Genomic DNA, 21,622 nt, shown 5'->3' on the forward strand with positions numbered 1-21,622 from the left:
TAAAACTTGTAGTCACCTCACTGGCTCCTGAAGAAAAATTATTTAATTATGATGCAACATTCGTGACAGAAAGTAATAATAATTATTGTACAGTCTACGTCAAATATGATGTTTACGTTTTTCGTCTTATACAAAGGAGTAAGGTGCAAAAAGTGTAAACATATCTTTGACGTCGACTGTACAAGTAATACCGCCACACAAGTAATAAACTTGGCGTTTTATTCTTATTACATTCTTTTCTATTTTTAAAACGCTAGGTCAAACTTGATAAGATTCAAAGTAGAGTTAGACCAAGCTATGTTGGTACTTATAAGCAAATGTTCTTAATATACACATTTTTACACAAGGAATAGTTCCTAAAATGTGGCGCCCAACATGGGGCTTTATATAGTTATTTATGCCACTAACTTCTTGGTCCGCAAACTTTTTGATGCATTACCACAGATAGCGCCTGGCTGGTAAAGTTGCGTTTCGTTGCTGCACAATGTCAACTGGGTGTCGCGTGCGGTGCCGCCTTTTTTCTTGCCGCGATTCGGATCTTCCGCATACATTAAAATGTTGTGGAAAACGAATGGGATAGGAGACTTGGGACGTGATTCTTTTCCTCGCTTTTCTTTCTTTCTAAAGTGAGGCAAGATTTTTTTACGATAGTTAAACCAAGTCAGAAGTAGTTACGACAGAGAGATCTATGGGGTTCATACATTTCGCCTTCACCAAGAAATATGTCTAGTATTCAGTAATTTCAACATTATCATTATTATATAGAAAGGGATGACGTATTTTTTAAAGTTTAACTCCTATATTTCCGTTAGATACATTACTAGAAATTGTACAGTCCCTTGTCTTTGCATGTTTGTCAGTTTTCGAAACCAAAAATTACCTACTCAGGCCTGCCTACTCGTATAATTATATATTTTAATCGAGAACTTATGGAACCCTAAAACAGCTTGTTTGTAAATATTATAGTTACTACGACTTTGACGCTTCTATATTCGCAATAAAAGGAACTGGGTTACCCACAAGGTTGTTCAACAGTTCGATATTCAATCAAACATATGCATATTATCGAAATGAAGTTGAAAGACAGTCAGTCTGTGATGGCCTACGACAGTGCGAAATAGTTAAAACGGCAAAACTTTCAAATATATATAAATTTGTGGAATTTTAAACCCGCGGGACCATTCTCGGCTTTGTAGATCAGATTCCGAATTTAAATTAAATTTATAAATGATAAATTTAGGTTTTCTAACTTTGTTGGTAATGTACAGCTCGTATGGCCAAACTGGGTTAAAATAAAGAAAGCTAAAGTAGTAACGAAACAACCAGATAAAACCGGGAAAATCTTCATAAAACAAATAAAACACAAACTAAAATTTTGTTTGTCTAACGAGTGACGTCACCATTCACAATCTTTCTGCAGTTTGATTATTTTTAAAAATTAAAACTATCGTCGTCGTCTCGTCTAATGGGTGAAAATCTCGGTGATCTCGGTCGGTTGTGCAGTACCTATACCTATAGCAAAAATAACCGTTCTTTAAAAATGCATAAATAGTGATTGATTAATGTGTCTAGGATCTTAAAGATAACGAGTTAATCGTTCTCTACATTTAAAAAAACCCTAAAGTCATCATGTCGACTCTTATGCCCGTGACTCCGGTGCCGTCCCCGCAGCCCCGGAGATCATCGAGGGCTCCGTCGAGGGCCCGGGTCCTGCTCATGATGGATTCCATGAAAGCTGACATCGATTTGGACGAAGATTTGGATGTGGGTTTTGACATTACGACTGCAATGGAATGCTCTCTTGGATTAAAATAGTTATTTATTCAGTTTACAAAAAACGAATGAGTAAACGCACTAATATGAAACTTATAATAACTTGATGCTGAATTTTTAACCTATACTATGTCATTTGCTTTCGCATTTGCTTTTGTCATGTCGCGGGAGTCCGCTGGATGCGGGTGGCGCAAGACCGGTCATTGTGGCACTCTTTGGGGGAGGCATATGTCTAGCAGTGGACGTCCTCTGGCTGATATGATGATGATGATTTGCTTTAGAAACATTTACTCGACGTCTGTTTCACGTGTAGGTATCCTTCAGTATTGTGGAAATTCTTTTAACGGATTATGATTAACGGCTTATCAGTAAAACCAGAGTGTCTTATACTGTACGAGAATGGTAGAAAACTGATGGTGGAATAAAATCGATCTGTAGGTATCTAGGTATAGGTGCCTTCTCTAGCTAATAATATAATGTAGAACTATTATATTAATTTGTGATGTTTTTCCAGGATACTCGGAAAAAGCTTGACCCCACACTGGTGGAACACTCAAGCATGATGCGTGCTGCGATCCCAGTGCTACCCATCGTGTTGGCCTACTGGTGTCTTTTCTGCAACGTGGTCGTGCCTGGATTGGGTAAGTCGGTTTTTTATCAATGGCATAGATTTTCTAACCCTTGACCTTGAATTACTACTAACCTTTGTGCATTCTGACAAGGTTCACGAAGACGCGCAGCGCACGATAGGCGTTGCGGTCAAACTGTTAAAGCAAAAAGCTCAACTGCAAAACGTCTAACACTGTAGAACAAAATATTGAACGATGAACGCGCAATCGTCAAAACGACAAAATCAATAAAGAAAATGAGCTCACTGGTATAAATTACTAGTTCCATTTCCATCTATTTACAAACAGAAAAACTAAATAGTTTTGTCTTCTTTTTTTATAATTATTTAGCTTAACTAAATATCGTGTTACAGGGACGGTGTTTAGCGGGATGTTCTGCCTGTGCTTCGGCATACCCAGGTTCGGGGTTCATGACGGCGCCAAACACAGGATAGGTGAGCAGTCATAAACCATTTATTTTACTTGAAAAGAGTACCTACAGTTACAGATGTTCATAAAAAAGAGCTTCCATTTTTAGGGTTCCGTACTTCTAAAGGAAAAACGGAACCCTTATGGATCAATCGTGCGTGCAGCTGTCTGTCCGTCCGTCTGTCACAGCCTATTTTCTCCGAAACTACTGGACCAATTAAGTTGAAATTTGGTACACATACCTATGTAATTTTGTGACCCAAAGACGGACATGTAACGTAAACAAATTTATCCTTTATAAAGCCTACTTTTTGTCAGTAGAAAAAGGCGTAAAATTCAAAATTAGAATGAGAGATTGATCATTTGCGCCTACATTTTTAAATTTGCTGCATTTTCTACTAACAAAGCTGGCTTGCCATCCTTGACTTTCGTCTTTCGTCGCTATTTTTTTAATTCAGAACTAGCAACACTGCCGATACGACTGGCAGGAATCCCACGATACCATATTCATATCAGGGTTACCAACGTTAATAAATAAATTATTGCAGGTTCGTTCGTGATCAACTTGTTGGTGGGTTGCGGGCAGCTGTTCACGGTGCTCTTCTGCCTGGTGGGGTGGGGCTGGTCCATTTGGTGGGGAGTTATCATGCTCAGAGTTTCCCGTGAGTATTACTAGTAGTGACTCTGTGAGCTGTAGACCCCGCGAGTCTATCTTTACACAGGTAGCTTGGCGGTTGGCGGTAGCCCCGTGACTAGGTATAGCTGGTCAAGCAAATCTTGTCAGTAAAAAAAGGCGCGAAATTCAAATTTTCTATGGGACGATATCCCTTCGCGCCTACATTTTTCAAATTTGCCGCCTTTTTCTACTGACAAGATCTGCTTGACCAAGATATATGATACGAGTATACCATAAACAACTGAACTATTGAACGTGCAAAGTCAACGAAGAATATATGTATAGTTTAAATAAGTGTCACTAAATGATACTCACACACACATCACATCAGTATCATAAGTCTAGACTTTTGCAAATTATTTCATTGTAAACAGTGCCTCTTTGGTAACGATTCCACAGTTAAGACCATATTAAACGTACATTGAAATAGCTGTGTATAGAGGGCAGCAAAGCAAAAAGCCCCCTGTTCATGATGGCACGAAATGAAGATGTGAAGTTTTCGATTTAGGTCAGAAGATCGCAGACCCTCCAAGATCGCAAGTCCCTATTGTAGCGACTTATGGTGTCATGTGTCATACTACTAGAACGAGAGTGATACTCGTTTCTTCGTTACTCATCACAAATACTTGTCTTTGTGTTTCGTCATTTGTTTTTTTTTTTTTTTTCAGGTAAATACAGGAAGTTGAAAGCAGAGGCGGCGGAGGAAGAGGCCGAGGCGCCGCCGGTGACTTCCAACAACCACACGGCGCGGGCTTAACAAAAAACACCTTTGTTGTAATTGTCACTAACTTTGTTAGTAACTATACCAACTCATTGCCTCAGTTAAATTGCGGCATGTGGCATTTTCTCCGCTTTGTCACCCTATCTATAGGGGTGTAAGTCGGTATAATCACTATTGATAAATAATTCCCCTGAACATACCTACTAAATATGAACTCGCGACAGAGCCTCACTGCTGTACCAAACGAGCTATAAAAGCTTCAGTATACCCGAATACGATCTAAAAGAAGTAGCCTACATAATAAGAAGGAACCGAAAGATAGAGTTGCAAAAACATGGAAAAGAGTAAACTTAAAAGATGTATCGCCGACGAAATTTGTATGTCGGCTAAACATTTGAATTTTAAAATAATTCGAACATTCCCTTTTAATTGGGACAAATCTTGTAGAGATCTGCTGGTCAGACACTTTTTATCGCATAATAGCGATAGCTGTTTTGTAAATTCAAAACTTCCATTAAAGTTTTCCCGGCCATTTTGTGGTCTTTTTAATGCATCGTAGAAAAGCACAAAAAAGCCCCAAGTGCTAAAGTATTATACACGTATAGTTAAGATAGATTAAACTTTTGTATCTGACCAATTAACATTTTTGAATCTACCTATGCCTGCCGCCAATATATTTGGACAAGTACCTACGCAAACTTAGGTACATAATTTACCGTGGGGTTGGCAACTGTCAAAGATTTGTATAAATGGCGCCGCATAGGTTTTACCCATCTCTAGTTTTGTTCTATGAGATTTGGCTTAAAAGGCTGGTATCCAGGTCCATAGCTGGGCATTAACTCGTTAATCCGTTAATCGTTAATTCACGAAGTTAAGTTTTCGAGTAACGGATTAACTTTTAAGTTAACTTTAAAAACCTGTAACGGACTTGTTAACTTCCGTTAACTTTTCTTGAGTCCGTTAATCGTTAATACCTAAGTACCTACTCACACCAAGGCCGCGCGCTGCCTCAAATATAACACTAGTATACCTTCGAGTGCTGCTGTGGAACACCTGTTTTCGGTGGGAAAAGATATTTTTTCTCCAATACGGGCGTCGCTATCAGACGACAATTTTAATATGCTCATGTTCATGAAGGGGAACATGCATTTATGGCAGATGCTAGCGAATTATATTTTTATTGGCTATGCTATTATTAATTAGTAATGATTACCACGTTAATTAGTAGATTCGTCTTTAATAAAAATTAAAATTTATGATTACTTCTCCTAGTTTTATTTCTTATTGTGTATATTTACGATTTCGAGTTAACGATTAACGATTAACCTTAACTTCCGTTAAAACTTTTGAAAGGTAACGTTTTAACGTTTAACGAAGTTAACTTTTTATTTAACGGATTAACGATTAACGAAGTTAACTTTTTGATTAACGGTGCCCAGCTCTGTCCAGGTCAAAAAAAAAAAGAATTTGACACAATTCTAGGGAGGGATTGTCATGTCAACCTATGCTGGCGCCATCTGTAAAATACTTCGACCGGCCAACCACAAAAAGGACCGGTATCGTGCATGTGATACCTGTAGTAACTACATAAGCCTTACTGGGAGGCAGTAGGTACGTTATTAAAAAAAATATACGCCCGACAGTATTAAAAAAAAAAGTTGTTTATTACAGTTTTGGCCAAATGTATTGGTGGATACTTTATAGGTACACGTCTATCATATGTAGCGGACAAGTAATGTAGCAATTTTTTTAATTATTTTCTTATTATGCGTAAATTACTGACAATAAGGGATCAACCCTTTATATAACAGCAATGTATTTGTATCAAAAAAGGGGAATAAAAAAGGTGACTCATTTTTAATACATTTCAAAATTTGAGTTTATCTCATTCATTAATGAAAGTATGGAAGTAACAAATTAAAAAAAATATATGGAAAAATTGGTCACTTTTTATATTCCACGAGTACTATAGTAGACCCAAACCAAACGGACGACCGTGGTCATAACTCTATCTCTCTCACCCTATCTTCGACCACGCGAGCGTGAATGAGAAGTTTTACGACCCCGGTCGTCAGTTTGGTTTGCGTCTACTATAACTTAGGGAAAGAAATAACAACACGTGCATTACTCAAAAGTATATTTATTTATATGTAAACAAAAAACACAAATTAAATTAAGACAAGATGTAAATGTGATTGTGACTATTTCGGTAGTTTAAAATTGGCAAAAGATTTAAATTTACGTTTATAAAATAAATATAGTTCTTCCAAGTAAATGATACTCAAATCTTCCAATTGCGAAAAGAAAATCAGTATTTCACCGTTTGCTTATATTTTACTAGCAAATGAGTTTAAAATGTAAACTTGCATGAATTGATAACTGTTCGGATTTCTAAAAATTGAAGATATTGTTTTACAAAGATATTCTAAGTTAAGTTTGAATATAATTCTATAATTATAGTCGCTTATGTACAACGAATAATCAATAAAAATTTACTTTGATCATTTTGTTTCATTTCTATGAAATAAAATTCTAATTCGGCGCCAAATGGAGTTTTTTTAAAAGCTATTCAAGACTTAATAAAAACTGCTTGACGAATCCAGATTGCCAAGCTATTTAAGAACTTCTTAAACAATGACGCACTATTTTTAAATACTAGCTGGAATAGCTTGATACTAAAAAAATATGTTGAGCTTCAATGCTTGACCGACAGAAAACAATAACATAGATATGTTATATTATATAGAGTATTTATAGATGGTCAAGCAGATCTTGTCAGTAGAAAAAGGCGGCAAATTTGAAAAATGTAGGCGCGAAGGGATATCGTCTCATAGAAAATTTGAATTTCGCGCCTTTTTCTACTGACAAGATTTGCTTGACCATCTATAAATACTCTTCTATGACCAAACCTACTGTATATGGGTTGCCAAAGTAGGGCAAACATGGAAACCCAGCATAACATAAAACATTTTAGTCTTGCCAACCTACCAATTTTTTCATAATTAAAAACAGGCGCGGAATTTAAAACAACATATAATCAAATTAAGTTGCATAATTTTGAAAATTATACAACTTACCAATAAAATTAATCCTAAATGAATACTAGTAAATTAATTTAAGAAAAATTACGGTTTTTATCTTTATTATAAAACGACCATTCTCCTATCTCTGAACAGTTCATAATGTTCCGGCTTCAGTCCCTCTACCTTTGTGTGATCAAATTTTTCTTTCCTTTTCCAATGTACTTGCTGAATATGCCTTCTAACAAAGTATGGTGTGTGAAACTTGGTTTCACAGATCGGACATGGGTGGGTCTTCTCTGTGTGTTTCCGTAGGACATGGAATTTACGTTCGCTGGCAGAATTTAGGCTAACATCACACAGATGGCATGGGTACGGTCGCTCCCCAGTATGTAATCTTGTATGTTTAATAAGAGCAGTTGTGCTCCCAAGCGTATCACCACATATAGAACACACCGTCTTACCCTTGCCCATATGTCTGTCTATATGAGCCTTTAGCTTTCTTTTATCTAAAAATCTTTTGTTGCAAATATCACACTCAAATGGCATCACTTTTAGATGATAACGGTTCATATGGGTCTTCAAAATGAAACCATGTCTCGCTGTGTAGTCACAATACTGACATTTGTGGCGATAACTGTGATTCGGATTAATGTCAGCAAAATGTTGCATCTCACGCGTATGCAACAAATACTCTTTTTTCGTTGTAAATTTGATATCGCAGAATTGACAGTGGTTGTTTCTGTAAGATTCCACTCCATGGGCGTCATTGCAATGTTTCTGTAATTTCAGTTTACCCGTAAATGTTTCTTTGCAAAGCGGACAGGAGTAGGACCGCTTCAGAACAATTCTTTTTGGTTTCTTTGGTACATCTTCATGTGCCATAGCGTGTATGGAAGCTTGCATGTCATTTTCAAATTTAGAAGGGCATTTGTCACAACTGTACGTTTTCTCGGTGACTGTGCATTCCGCTTCATGCTCATACAAGCTCTCGCTGGGAATAACACAGCTACAGTAAAAGCATATTTTGTAGTCCGGGTGGAATGTATCGAAATGACTAAAATATTGTTCTCTCAAGTAAAATAATTTGCCACATAATTCACAGTTGTCAGCTAACTCGTCCATATGTTTTTTATCAACATGGGATATCAGCGTTTGCAGCATAGATGCGGTATAAGGGCATTCTAGACATTTTGTCTTTAGAACGTTATCCTCCTTTTGATCTAAAAAGTATTTAATAAACTTCTCATGCTCACATGGTCTTTTCTTGCATTTTGGGCATAAGATATTCTTAAAAGGAACGCTGCTTTCAACATTAAAACCATCTTTAGTTTTGCACAAGCCGCATGTATTGAAATGTGCTAACAGGAACTTTTTATCGCAGAATTCCTTGTCGCAGTATCCGCACCTATAGTTTTTCGTTATTAAATGCCTTGAAGGACGCTCAATGATGTGGACTTTTTCTTTAACAGGTTGGTTATTGTGCCACTTGAATTTCTCAAGTTTTTCTAACCCTTTTTCATTGGATGCTGTTTCTTCCAAGACTATGACAGCATTAGCGCACGCCGGGTTGTCTGCCATACAGTTGAGCAGGTCTACAGTTTCCGAGTCGAGCTGAGTGAGATAGTAGTGGAAGTTTTCGGCCCTGTTTTGCACGGAGCGTATGAATTGGTAGGAGTAAACAAGCTTGGCCTGGCAGTGGTCGCAGACATACTTGCTGAGAATGATTCGGGAACCCTGAAATAATACAAACAACTATCAAGTCAGAATAATATTTTTTTATTAGTGGGTGAAGGAAAGTAGATGCAGGTTTGATTCCTACTATGGCCAATGAGATCCTTGGTCACTTTTTCATGACTTTCAGTTTATAATTCATAAAGTTGTATATCTATTAAATATAAAAAAAATATGATTTGGTCCCTAGTAAATCAATAAAGTTTACAGTGAACTTTTTTTTGCCTTGACTTTTTTTGAGATATAAAGATGAGATAAGGCAATGGTAAGACTATCACTGGTGTAAAACTACAGAATGTATTGAATTCTCATACTGTTTGTCTTGCCCCAAGGCCCCCAAGCAAAATAAACTATGTTAGTCTTACCCAACCCTTACCTTACAAAGTTAATAATAGATTTTGCAATAACAACAGTATGTAATATTTAACTAAATGTGAACCATGGATCAGACTAGCAGAAGAGCAAGGTAGGGATAAATGGTGGTAATTTATTAATAATATTTTTGTTAAGTGCCTAAATTGTACTTCCAAAGAGCCGCTTTTGCCAAACCCTGGCCTACATCAATAGGGCCACGTAAACTGATTGACTTCCCATTCCTTTCTGGTGCTACACTGAGTGATTAAAATAGAGAATTTTGTGCAATAGTAGGATCTGAGAGATATTTACAAGGCAGGGGCTTTGTCTCAGCTAGTAATATTTCAAAGCGTATGTGATTTATAATTCAAATGAACAATTACAGATCTAAATGTGGAAGTCCACAGTCAAAACGTGTAAACTGTTTTGTGGGACATTGTATTTGTATAAGCTGTATACTTTTATGTTAATAAATAAATAAATAAATAATATACACTCTATTAACTGACCTAATGGCTTTGTTGATCATAATCTTTTGAACACCTCTACTCCCACAGTCACAATTTCGCACACACAGTGTCATAGTAACGATGTTAAAAATCTAAAACGCCTGGGAGTAAGAGGTTTGAGACATTTAGAAATACTGAAAATTTAGGGGTTAACCTTACCGCGTCTTGAAACAGTTCGTGCAGTATTTGCCGAAGGGTTAGGGTGCAGATATATTCGCTCTCGCCCACGAGAGGACAGTTGTCTAGATCCTGGAGCTGCACCGCAGACTCGTAGCAAAGCGTGCAGAAGCGCGGAGTGTTCAGGACGTTCCGTAACTTGGCCAAAGCGGGCTTCGGTTGACTCGTCGCTGAGAACGTCAACTCGTTGAACATTGCCATGGCGCCTTACACATTGAAATATACAGACGTATATAATGTTACATACGATAAAATAAGCTATGTACCAATTTATAAATGATTAAATGCACGAAATTGGCGGTTGCTTGATTGTGAAAATCTCTGACAAGTCTGACATAAAATGAATGACATGATACCATGACAGCGTCATTCCACAGACAAAAAAGTCTGTGACGCTATTTCACCTCAACGGAAACCGGAAATTTTGAACAAACGAGTAGATTGAAGCGTGCAAATAAATCGCTGTACATATTTTAAAAGGCATTGTTAATTATAATTCACCTTTATTGCCACGATAATTAAAAATCATACAAACTTTGGTATTTTGATAACATCAAGACTCATAATACAATGTTTGTTTCCAAAAACAGCAAGTTGACTTGAAGTTGACTGTAAATTAAAATGGCCGCCAGCCTAGCTTGCTGTCATTACAGTGGAAGTGGAACGCACTTATCAATCTTAGCATTATCACCAAAGAATATAATACTGAGATTATCACTATTATCAGTCAGCTTGCTCATTGAGCTTATCACTAACTAAATTGTTTTGGATTCTGTTATGTTATGAAACTTATGAATATTGTGCAGTGTAATATTATGTTTGAAAGTTACATACACAAATCATGAACAAAATAGCAAGAAATTTTACTAAGCCAGACGTTGTGAAAAATTTGAAGACCATTCTACAATGCACAACTTTTTGCACTCTTTGTTTTGATACCAAAGAAGAATTACTACATTTGGACCATGTGCTGGTAACAGAAGACTTAGAACAAGAAAAGATAACTCTTAAAGAACTACTTGAAGCTATATTTGGAAATGTAAGTGTCACTAGTTACCCAAAAAAGTTTATTAGTTTTTTGACAAATATTATTTAGGCTTCTAAAATTTTAGTTACATAATTTACCTGAACTATACATCCTTTGCCCTCCTATTATAAAGTTTTGAAGATGGATGATGGATACTTACTGAACTTGTATAAATGTTATTGTTTATGTTTTCCAGATTCAAGACTTAGTTACAAGTGAGTACATCTGCGAACCATGCAAATCCCTAACATTCAGCAGTTATTCTTTCATTCACAAAACCAAAAATAATGTCCATGTCTACAACAAGTACCTCAAGCAACTTCTCAATGAGACCTCGGAACTGTCGGCAAGTTTCAGCAATGATTGGAAAAGAGCTGTAATTGTTTTAGACAATTATAACAAAATAGAAAAACCTAAATCCAAGGAGATAGAAAAATATATTTGTGATAAGTGTGGAAAAGATTATACACGGAAGAGTTTTCTGATAAAACATTTAAAGAGACACAAAATTGATTCCAAAATTTTTAGCTGTCCTCACTGTGATAGATGGCCATGCATACACGAGGAATACATACAAGCCTTCAATGAACAGCGGCAGTTGAAAACCAAACCAATCTCTTGTTTATGTGGGTATAAATTTAGACAGACCCTACCTCATCTTATCGCTCATGTTAATAAAGACCATTTGGATATAAAGCCAAATACTTGTAAATGTGGAAAGTCATTTTACTTAGAAAAGCAGTATTGGAAACATTTTGAATACTGTCATAATGATAAGCATGCTTGCAAATCATGTTTCCGAAAGTTCCCTAATATAAAGCATATGGAAACTTGTGGGGTAACTGAAAAACTGTTTAATTGTGATAAATACCGGGAAACTAAACTTATGCACCCTAAAAAACTTTCAAAAGTCAAAAGGAACAGAATATACAAATGTCTTATATGCGATAAAGTTCTGAAAACTAAATTAGAATTACGCTCACATATAAACAATAAGCATGAAAAGAAGCCTAACTTATGTCTGTATTGCAATAAACAGTACAATTCTAGGCAAGAATATCTAGAACATGTTCAAAGTGAAGAGCATAAAAGCAACATACCATACGCTTTTAAGCACCACTGTACTCACTGTGAGTACTCTGCAAATACTCTAGATATGCTAAAAGCGCATATAAATAGAATTCATCTAAATGTCCGACCGTTTGAATGTGAACATTGCCATAAACGGTACTTCGACAGTACTCAACTGAAAAACCATGTGAAAACACACACCGGGCAGCAGAAACCGAAAGTTTGTGACATATGTGGGGCTAATTTAGCCGGCCCAACAGCTTTAAAGAAGCATAGAAGATTACATACTGGTGAAAACCCTTATTCCTGTCCGTATTGCGAAGTAAAAACTAACTGTGCGAGTAGTTTAAAAACTCATATAATGCGGAAACATATGGAGCCAACTATACAGTGTCCGCTTTGCGACCTGAAGTTCCATACAATGAACAATGCTAGAGGACATGTTAGGAAGACGCATTGGAAGAGTAAGGAGAAGTTTGATTATACCAAGCTAAAGGGACTGTCGCCGGATGATTATGATTTCTTTAGAGATAGGAGGAAGGCTGTTGTGTAATGTAAACTTTAGTGTGATGGAAATAAAGATCATACATGAATATCTGACTACTCATTTCTTAGGTAAATATTATCTACATTTTGTTAAGCCTTTAACACAAAAATACCCTTAAAATTAAAATTCGATTGCTGCCCGAGTACAGTACAGTTATTCAGTGGCGTAGCTAGCTATCGGCGAAGTAGGCCGTCGCCCACGACCTCGCGCCCTAGGGGGGCCTCGCGCTCCTAGAGGCCCTTTCGGGCACAGTGAAAGATAAGGGCCTCGCAGAAGTGATTTCGCCCACGGCTAGATTAGTTCACGCTACGCCACTGCACTTATTGGCCCCCTATAATATTTGTTACAAGACCACCTGCTACCTATTGAAAATGATTGAAGGGGGGCTCATTAGTTTTAGGATGGCAACACACCAGTGGAGTTGTCATCCTAACTAACCAAAAATGCGCGGGAAAAATATATTCAGACATACCCACTTGTCAGCAGCAAAAGGCGCGAATTTCAAATTTTCTATGGAGAGTCAACTCTTTGGGCCTACATTTTTAAATTGGCCGCCTTTTTCTACTGACAAACTAGGTGTGCCAGAGTATATAAATAAAACAGCGGCAATTACGTCATCGATTTATTTCATTACGGTTCATACGGCTATTATAAATAACTAGCGTAAGTTACACACGAATATGGCCGATATTATGTAATGTAAGTGTATTCCTACTCGATCCTACGTGGCATGATTACTTGTGACAAACATATTTCAGGCAATGGGTCAAAAGTGCCCAGTATTTTTATTTAAGCTAAAACCTCAATTCCATTGACGTGACATAAAAAAAAACGTTCATGGAATTGAGAGATTGAGAGAATTATAATCTATTTATACTAAGAATCTTCGAATGGACATTGAAAAGCATACTAAAAACATAAAAATAAAAATAATTGCTTTTAACATAATTTAATACAGCTACAGCTCGTGATTGACCATTTGAAAGAGATGCAGCTATCTAATAGAAGAGGTGTGAGATATACAGGACATATTTAATAGTATGGTAATAGTAACTCTATCATATAGCTGTATTTATTTCGGTTAGGTATATGACGCTCTATAAATTGCAAACGTAAAATTTTATGCCACATACTGTTAATACAAACTCAACAAAGGGACTTTTATATGTTTTTTTGAATAAATACGTATAATTGCGCATAATATTAAACCGTGTTGCCGTCTTTCGAACCTACACCGCTTAATTATTGTCAATAAATCGAAATACGAATGATGAATACCACTAATTGCGTCCCTTGACATTACGACACTGGGTCAAAATGACCCGATTGCGTTACGCACCGATTTTGAATATTACCTCCTTGTGAGGTTTCATATTTAATTATTTATAGTTAATTAATAAACTGGCTTACATTGTAGATTTCGATTTATTTACAATAGTCAATCATGCATCTTAAAACTAAGCTATTTACAAATTTAGAAAAGCTATTTTAAAGATAAAATGTCTGTGTGCGTTCAAGCCTCGTGGAGATAGTACCGACTGTAAATACGACAAATATAAAACTATTCAGACAATAACAATTCTAAATTAATACGTACAAAGTATTGAAACGCAACTTTAACTTAAAATACCTTATAAAACAAATAGATATGATATACAATAATGATTACCCAAATTCAACTAAGAAATACACATGTCAAACATAACTTAGCCTTCTTTTTAGGCGGTATTTAATAGCAAACATAGCTGTATTTATATTTTCTCTTGACTTAATTATAAATCTTCGAAACATTTGTTAGAAGCGTTTATCATTATAACAAACCCACCTAAACCACACAGTAGGTACAATGAATGTGATAGCAGAAAATACCAACAGTACTAGCTAGCCAGTACAATAACTTTCCAAGCTTGCACGCACACAGTACATTTACAAATTGCACACCAATACATGAGTCAATGGCTCGTAGCACCGCCAAATACAATAATAATGTGCATGTATTTTATATAAACCGTGGCCGAAGTTATCGTAACTGCAAATTGAATATAAAACGACAATGATTTTAAAACTCGCAGATCTGTATTAAAAATAAATCTATTTAAAATGGTTTCGAGAAAATAGTTTGACTACGACTAAGGACGATTTTCCCATTTTACGTTTGTTATTAATATAATTTAAAATGTTTACCAAAAGGTATTATATTGACAAAGTACAACCAGTAAATATCTGAGCAGCCGAATTCAATGAATATAAATATTTAAGAGTGAATTTCTAAGAGATTTTTCCATTTTTTTGTTATTTAAAAATAAACCTTACGCACTGAAACTTATGGTGGAAATTAGTTCATTGACTGCTCAGACATTATCGGATAGGTACTAACTTCGTATCTAGTGACAAACCAATGATTAATCTTTTTATGCCTTTACAGGGTCATTTTTACCCATAGGTTATAGTCAGCCAAAAATATCTTGCGCCCTGAGAATAAGGTCGGTATTCTTATATGGGTTACATATTTTTGACTTTGACTCTACCTACCTTGCAGATGGAAGGTATGTCACATTTTCCGATTAACTACCAGTGCAATTTGGACTTTATTGTAAGTTAATAGAGGTGCTATTACTTTGCTTCTATTGGACATTTATTATATAGGTACTATTATTATAACTAATCACTAGTGCCAGCGTAGTCGAAAACAAATTTAGGCCAAAATAAACATTTTATTTGATAATTAGCATCAGCCTAGTACTTAAGGCAAATAAATTATAGCATCATTTAAAATAATATTTACATTTTAATCAAAAAAATATTTGTTAAAAAAACTACTTAAAAAAATAAAAAAACGCTCTATGATAGCGATTGTCTATGGCAAATTGTACTTAATTATCACTGTTTAATGTGTGTGGGAAATGTTGATCTGGCTGGTCAAGCCTCAATCGTAATAGGCCTTCGAGCAACACCGGCTTCCGACACGTCGGAAGGGAGGAGCCCCAGCGATATCTTATCGTACAAATCATTCTGCCATTTTTTAGGGGGGAAACGTGCACACAGTCGCACTTCTCACTCACTACATACAAAATCCAATTTGTAATGACGACAGAAATACATAGAAAATGACACATGTCAAAGATATATCTTGCACACCTCAATCTCTTTTTGTGTACGGGCGAGTCACAATACGCACCGCCATAGGTACAGTTGTGCCTATGCTTCGGCAGAGGGGAAATAGTACGAATGCAGTCTCCCTTCCCGGTGTTGCTCGAAGTATAGGAGACAAATACTTTCATTCTGAGATATATAGGTATCGGCCCTAGAGTTGAAGTCACGCACACAACAACAACAACAGCAAAATCATGTAGTGACAGCTATATTTTGAAATTAGTGTTCTTTTTTCGTAGCAAGCAAGCAAGTTGAACCAAAAAGTTTCCAAGGTTTTTTTTAAAGTTTAATATCGTGCGCATATGTCACATTGACTCATTCATTCAATATTTATGTGATTAGTACTTTGTGTAGCTGTGTGTGTAATCATTCACCTCAACCCTCCACTCTCCGGGCGATGCCTACACTGTAACTTATTAAGGGATTTGAAGCAACCAGAATTAAAATAAAGGTTTATGTAAAAAAAATATGTGACCGGCAACACTATCCATATAATCATTAAAAAAAACACTATGGGTCGCATGCGATAGCATAAAGCTGCGATAGCATAAAGTGCCACAAAATTCGTTAAAAGTAAAATAAAAAAAGATACAGGCGGGATAAGAAAAACAGTATGAAAATACAGTACAAGTTTTTTTCTCCTGTAGGTATCTAGGTTCCTTTTACCCGACCTGACCTAACATTAAAAAGTAAATAGTGTTGCCAGTTTCTTCAGCTAAACATACAATTTTGGAATTCTTTGGTAAATCCATACCAAACTTGTAAGGTCTGATTCGCCACGATTCAATTTGAAATGTCTTAACTTTGGTACAGACCTAAGGCTGTGTCCACACCGGGTGCCTGACTTAGTGTGAACCACACTTTACTAACCTAAAATGTGTCGTTTTCAGAAAAAGGCTGATTGTTGCCTTATTGACAATGGCAATAAGCTTTTCCTGAAAACGTCACAAATGTTGTGACAATTTAAATGAACAGAGAGCTTTCAAAAATATTTGTTTTTTTTTTCGATTACAATATGTTTATGGGATTGTTAAAAAAGATCTTTTATATTTGAAGTTTACTGTTTTTTTTTCTATTTATCCAGTTGATGACCAGTAATTTTAGGTTATTTTAGAAATCTTTTATTTAAGATTTTTTCGTATGTTTTAATTAAAACTGTGATTATGTAATTCATGAATTTTATGGTGTAAAGATGTTTTTTGAGTTTATTTTTTCTCGCTTTCACATAAATTGTCACAAAAATACATAACACTATAAATAAGCAAAAATAATATAAATATAGGAAACAGTAATGAGTATTCCGCGACTTACAACGAATATAAGCTACATACAAAAGCTCGCAATATTATATTAATATACATAATCGAATTGAAAATTGTCAATGTTCCATTTTTTTTGGCCCGATTCTTATAATACTCGCAATTATTCTTTTTTTTCACTTCGCTTCCGATGTGGTTAATTAAAAGTATTACAAGAATCGATCCAGATTTATAACAATGTGTTTGTCCAATTTTTCATTTGAAAGACAGATGTCTGTTTCAAACTGTTATAAATTTAAAATCACTTTAATTTTTGTCATAGGAATATCAAGCTCTAGACTTATTTTAAGTATCCCTTTTATTTCGGACAAACACAAGTTAATAACCTCTTCGCTACCACGTCAATAAAGTAATAAAACTAATAAAGTGTCAGCAACGCCATGTCGAAAATTGCACGTAAATAACCCGCATAACATATCAAGTCATAGCGAGTGGGGCACGAAATGTACTGACTTTATATCAAGTCAATGGCGGCGAAAAGATTAAAACACAACTTGAGAAAAAGACGATCTATCAACCTTGTCGGTATGCAAGAAAATGAAGCCCTATGCACCTAAATATAAGGCTCAAGTTACCGAAAAATTTAATTCTCGATCTTTTAAACTAACCTATTCTAATGGACTTCAATACCTCCTGTAGGAGCGTTATTGCACCACATTTACTTTATATCATATACAGGATATTTTTTCAACCTTTCAACATATTCAAGAGCTGAATATAGTTCACACTGAACAAGTTTTACTATGGGACCCGCACTGAAATCAGAAAAAGAAACTGTTTCATACATTTCAATTATCAATGATGTATGATGTGAATGAGACAGCTACATTTTTTTCACGATTTCAAGGATGCCTCCATAAAGAAAGGTTGTTTTGTATGACCTACATATTGACCTCACAGAGTTTGACAAAGGGTTGTAGAAAATATCCTGTAGATAGTCGAACAACCTATAGTCAGTGTCACACAAAATAATTCCAATAAATATGATAACTATTTATGCAATGCCGAAGCGTCGACATAGATGAACTATAGTTCGTTTTTTTTAGCATTAGAAAGAACTTGAAAGAAAGTAAGCGATCTTGACATGTCTTTTAATTGAAAAACGCTTTTTAAAAATCAGTAACTATTACTTATGAAAGCAGAAGAATATAAATGATCATATTAGAATCATAATTGTTACATATTTGCCGTAACTTATTTTTAAAATGTGTTTTTCAATTCAAAGACACATCAAGATTGTTTACCTTATTTCTAATGCTAAAAAAAACGAACTATAAGAGTTAAAAATAATTCCTTTTACGAACACCAACCTAGCATTTGTATAATTATGTATGAAATAGTTACAAGATTATTGAGACTTCACAAATGTATTTTGTTTTTAGATTACGCATTTTGTTCAGAGTCAAATTAATAATCAAATGCTAATACGGTATTTGATGAAATTAAAATAAAATATTACACATAAAAATAGTGACACTCAAACATTTACTCACATTAAAACAAACACTTGTTTTTTTTTCATTGAACGAATTCCAAATTTAACAAAAACGGTACTTAGTCAAATTCCGTATTGTATATCGATGATTTAAAGTCACTAAACATAAACTGCCAAAAGGACAAAAATATCTAAACGAATCACGTATTTGTCACAATGTCCAGATATATTAGACTTTGACTATAAAATGAATACATTAAAATGGACCTAGTGCAGTTTAAAACCGCCATAAAGTATTAAGTCACTGTGTACAATTCAAGCGATATTGAACTTAATTTACTGTAAGATACAGTTGTTTTTCCGCTGGATCTCCACCTGGGATAGGTTGCGTTCTATTTCGTCGTCGTTCGCTATCCTGTAATTTTAATAATGCAATAGTAAATATCTTACAATTTAAGGCAGAATAAAAACAGGTCACATAGACGTTTTAATACTTTGTATGATTTTTTTTTTAATTCGTTAACTTTTGGGTTATTTCTACTCAGAATCACAAATCAAAAGAAATAAAAAGTGTCCAAAATCAATGTCAGTTTTGTAACGCATTTTGACACACATTTTGTACTCGTGATTCTGAGTCTAAATAACCCAAAAAAATATTTTTCGAAAAAAGGTAAATGGTACCATTTTTATCTGAAAACCCCCTAAAAGGGACTTGACTTAACTTTTTTACTCGTATCTATTTTATTTGGAATTGAAATAGTTCAGATGAAATAACACTCGCTGATTATACGCGATATAATCCGTTTTATGAGTGACTATCGCGGTACCTAACCGAAGACAATATTAAATAGTTTTCCTTATAACTTACGCTTTTTCCTGTTCGTCCATTTCTTGCACCAGCCTGTCTCGCTCGTTGACAGCCGACAGCAACTCCTGTCAAAACAATATCATTAGGCATACAGTTGGTGCAACCATAAAATATAGTCGGCAATACTATTGTCCATGTATGCATATTCGTTGAGCTTTTAACACATTCAGTGCCGAAAACCCGACTATCGGGTATTTTATGATTTCGTTCCCAGGCCGGACGACCCGATAGTCGAAATCGTGGTACTACTGCTTTATATGACGAAATTGTTGTGGCCTGGAGCGGATACCATGTTTGGCTGGGTGCCAATGAATGTGTTAAACAGTTTTTGTTGTTTTCGTTTAGAAACTACAAACAACTAGTGAATTTGATAAATACTAGTGGCTCCGTGAGCTGTAGACCTACCTTAGAAAATCTAAAAGTGAAATACATAGGTACTTAGTTTGCTGAGTCGTTGTCATAGTGAACTCACAATGGTCTTAAGCGCCATAGACGTTATTGGCGCTTAAGTCCTTTATGCCAAATTCCACATAAAAAAAAAACAAATATTGGATCGACAAAAAAATCTATTTAATCATAGGATCTGCTCACAAAATTTTACGAGAAAGCAAAATGCCCGAGTTAAAACAGAGACTTTCGCTAACGATACCTGTAGTAAGAGCCACTCCCGTCGTTTCTGTCCGTCCGTCTTCCTCCACTCCTCGACGCCTAAACTGAGTCGCAGCTCTCTCGCGAGCAACTCGCATCGCCTGCTGAGATCCTCTTCCTGTTCTCTGTAATATAATCTAATACCTGTAGTAAGAGCCGCTCCCGTCGTTTCTGTCCGTCCGTCTTCCTCCACTCCTCAACGCCTAAACTGAGTCGCAGCTCTCTCGCGAGCAACTCGCATCGTCTGCTGAGATCATCTTCCTGTTCTCTGTAATATAATCTAATACCTGTAGTAAGAGCCGCTCCCGTCGTTTCTGTCCGTCCGTCTTCCTCCACTCCTCAACGCCTAAACTGAGTCGCAGCTCTCTCGCGAGCAACTCGCATCGCCTGCTGAGATCCTCTTCCTGTTCTCTGTAATATAATCTAATACCTGTAGTAAGAGCCGCTCCCGTCGTTTCTGTCCGTCCGTCTTCCTCCACTCCTCAACGCCTAAACTGAGTCGCAGCTCTCTCGCGAGCAACTCGCATCGTCTGCTGAGATCATCTTCCTGTTCTCTGTAATATAATCTAATACCTGTAGTAAGAGCCGCTCCCGTCGTTTCTGTCCGTCCGTCTTCCTCCACTCCTCAACGCCTAAACTGAGTCGCAGCTCTCTCGCGAGCAACTCGCATCGCCTGCTGAGATCCTCTTCCTGTTCTCTGTAATATAATCTAATACCTGTAGTAAGAGCCGCTCCCGTCGTTTCTGTCCGTCCGTCTTCCTCCACTCCTCAACGCCTAAACTGAGTCGCAGCTCTCTCGCGAGCAACTCGCATCGTCTGCTGAGATCCTCTTCCTGTTCCCTGTAATATAATCTAATACCTATAGTAAGAGCCGCTCCCGCCGTTTCTGTCCATCCGTCTTCCTCCACTCCTCGACGCCTAAACTGGGTCGCAACTCTCTCGCGAGCAACTCGCATCGTCTGCTGAGATCCTCTTCCTGTTCTCTGTAATATAGTCTAATACCTGTAGTAAGAGCCGCTCCCGCCGTTTCTGTCCGTCCGTCTTCCTCCACTCCTCGACGCCTAAACTGAGTCGCAGCTCTCTCGCGAGCAACTCGCATCGTCTGCTGAGATCCTCTTCCTGTTCTCTGTAATATAATTATTTCATTGTAGGTTCCGCAAAACCACACAAACTATAGTCCAAAAGCATCCAAGTATAGTATAAAACTCACTTTTATAATAAATTTAAAAGTGGAAGAATTACTACCTTGGGTTAAAAGTATGGGTCGCAGACGTTTCTGCTTGTTAAAAATTAAATTAACTTTTATAATTTCTAAAACTTTGAATCTATCGTTTTAACTCGAATTCAGGTGTGATATGAATACAATTTAAATGTCGCAGTCCTAAGGCTAAATATGTTTTTTTTTAGATGACAAGATTGTATAAGATTAGAAATAAATTAAATTTTCACTAAGAAAAATGATTTTTTTGTGAAAATGAATTTACACTAAGAAAAATGAGTAATGAGTCGCTTAACTTCAAACTCGGGTAAATCCATCTGTCAGATTATGGGAT

At 36.2% G+C, this 21,622-nt stretch overlaps 3 protein-coding genes and 1 long non-coding RNA gene across 10 annotated transcripts in view; 2 read left to right on the forward strand and 2 right to left on the reverse strand.

The window, feature by feature from the left end:
• Positions 1–4,348, forward strand: part of LOC134801795 (protein stum) — an 82,562-nt gene extending 78,214 nt beyond the window's left edge. Inside the window, exons 8-11 of the mRNA XM_063774395.1 lie at positions 2,288–2,414; positions 2,756–2,836; positions 3,359–3,472; positions 4,155–4,348. Of these exons, the coding sequence (XP_063630465.1) occupies positions 2,288–2,414; positions 2,756–2,836; positions 3,359–3,472; positions 4,155–4,243 (411 nt within the window). The 3' untranslated portion in view covers positions 4,244–4,348. The remainder of the gene's footprint in view (positions 1–2,287; positions 2,415–2,755; positions 2,837–3,358; positions 3,473–4,154) is intronic.
• Positions 4,349–7,332: 2,984 nt separating this feature from the next.
• LOC134802005 (PR domain zinc finger protein 5-like) lies at positions 7,333–10,341 on the reverse strand. Its single transcript, XM_063774619.1, has 2 exons — positions 9,984–10,341; positions 7,333–8,964 (listed from the first exon to the last, which is right to left on the reverse strand). The coding sequence occupies exons 1-2, from the start codon at positions 10,200–10,202 to the stop codon at positions 7,351–7,353; spliced, it is 1,833 nt and encodes a 610-aa protein (XP_063630689.1). The 5' UTR covers positions 10,203–10,341; the 3' UTR covers positions 7,333–7,350.
• A 319-nt stretch (positions 10,342–10,660) lies between these two features.
• On the forward strand, positions 10,661–12,688 carry LOC134801912 (uncharacterized). Its single transcript, XR_010145738.1, has 2 exons — positions 10,661–11,040; positions 11,225–12,688. It is a non-coding gene; the product is annotated as an uncharacterized LOC134801912 (long non-coding RNA).
• A 566-nt stretch (positions 12,689–13,254) lies between these two features.
• Positions 13,255–21,622, reverse strand: part of LOC134801801 (EH domain-binding protein 1) — a 33,568-nt gene continuing 25,200 nt past the window's right edge. For all 7 annotated transcript variants that reach the window (XM_063774404.1, XM_063774408.1, XM_063774410.1 and 4 more), the window contains 3 exons: positions 21,072–21,195; positions 19,422–19,486; positions 13,255–18,968 (listed from right to left, as the gene is read on the reverse strand). In XM_063774404.1, the coding sequence (XP_063630474.1) occupies positions 18,890–18,968; positions 19,422–19,486; positions 21,072–21,195 (268 nt within the window). In that variant the 3' untranslated portion in view covers positions 13,255–18,889. The remainder of the gene's footprint in view (positions 18,969–19,421; positions 19,487–21,071; positions 21,196–21,622) is intronic.

This window comes from Cydia splendana, chromosome 23, assembly GCF_910591565.1.
Source record: "Cydia splendana chromosome 23, ilCydSple1.2, whole genome shotgun sequence".
Lineage (NCBI taxonomy): Eukaryota > Metazoa > Arthropoda > Insecta > Lepidoptera > Tortricidae > Cydia > Cydia splendana.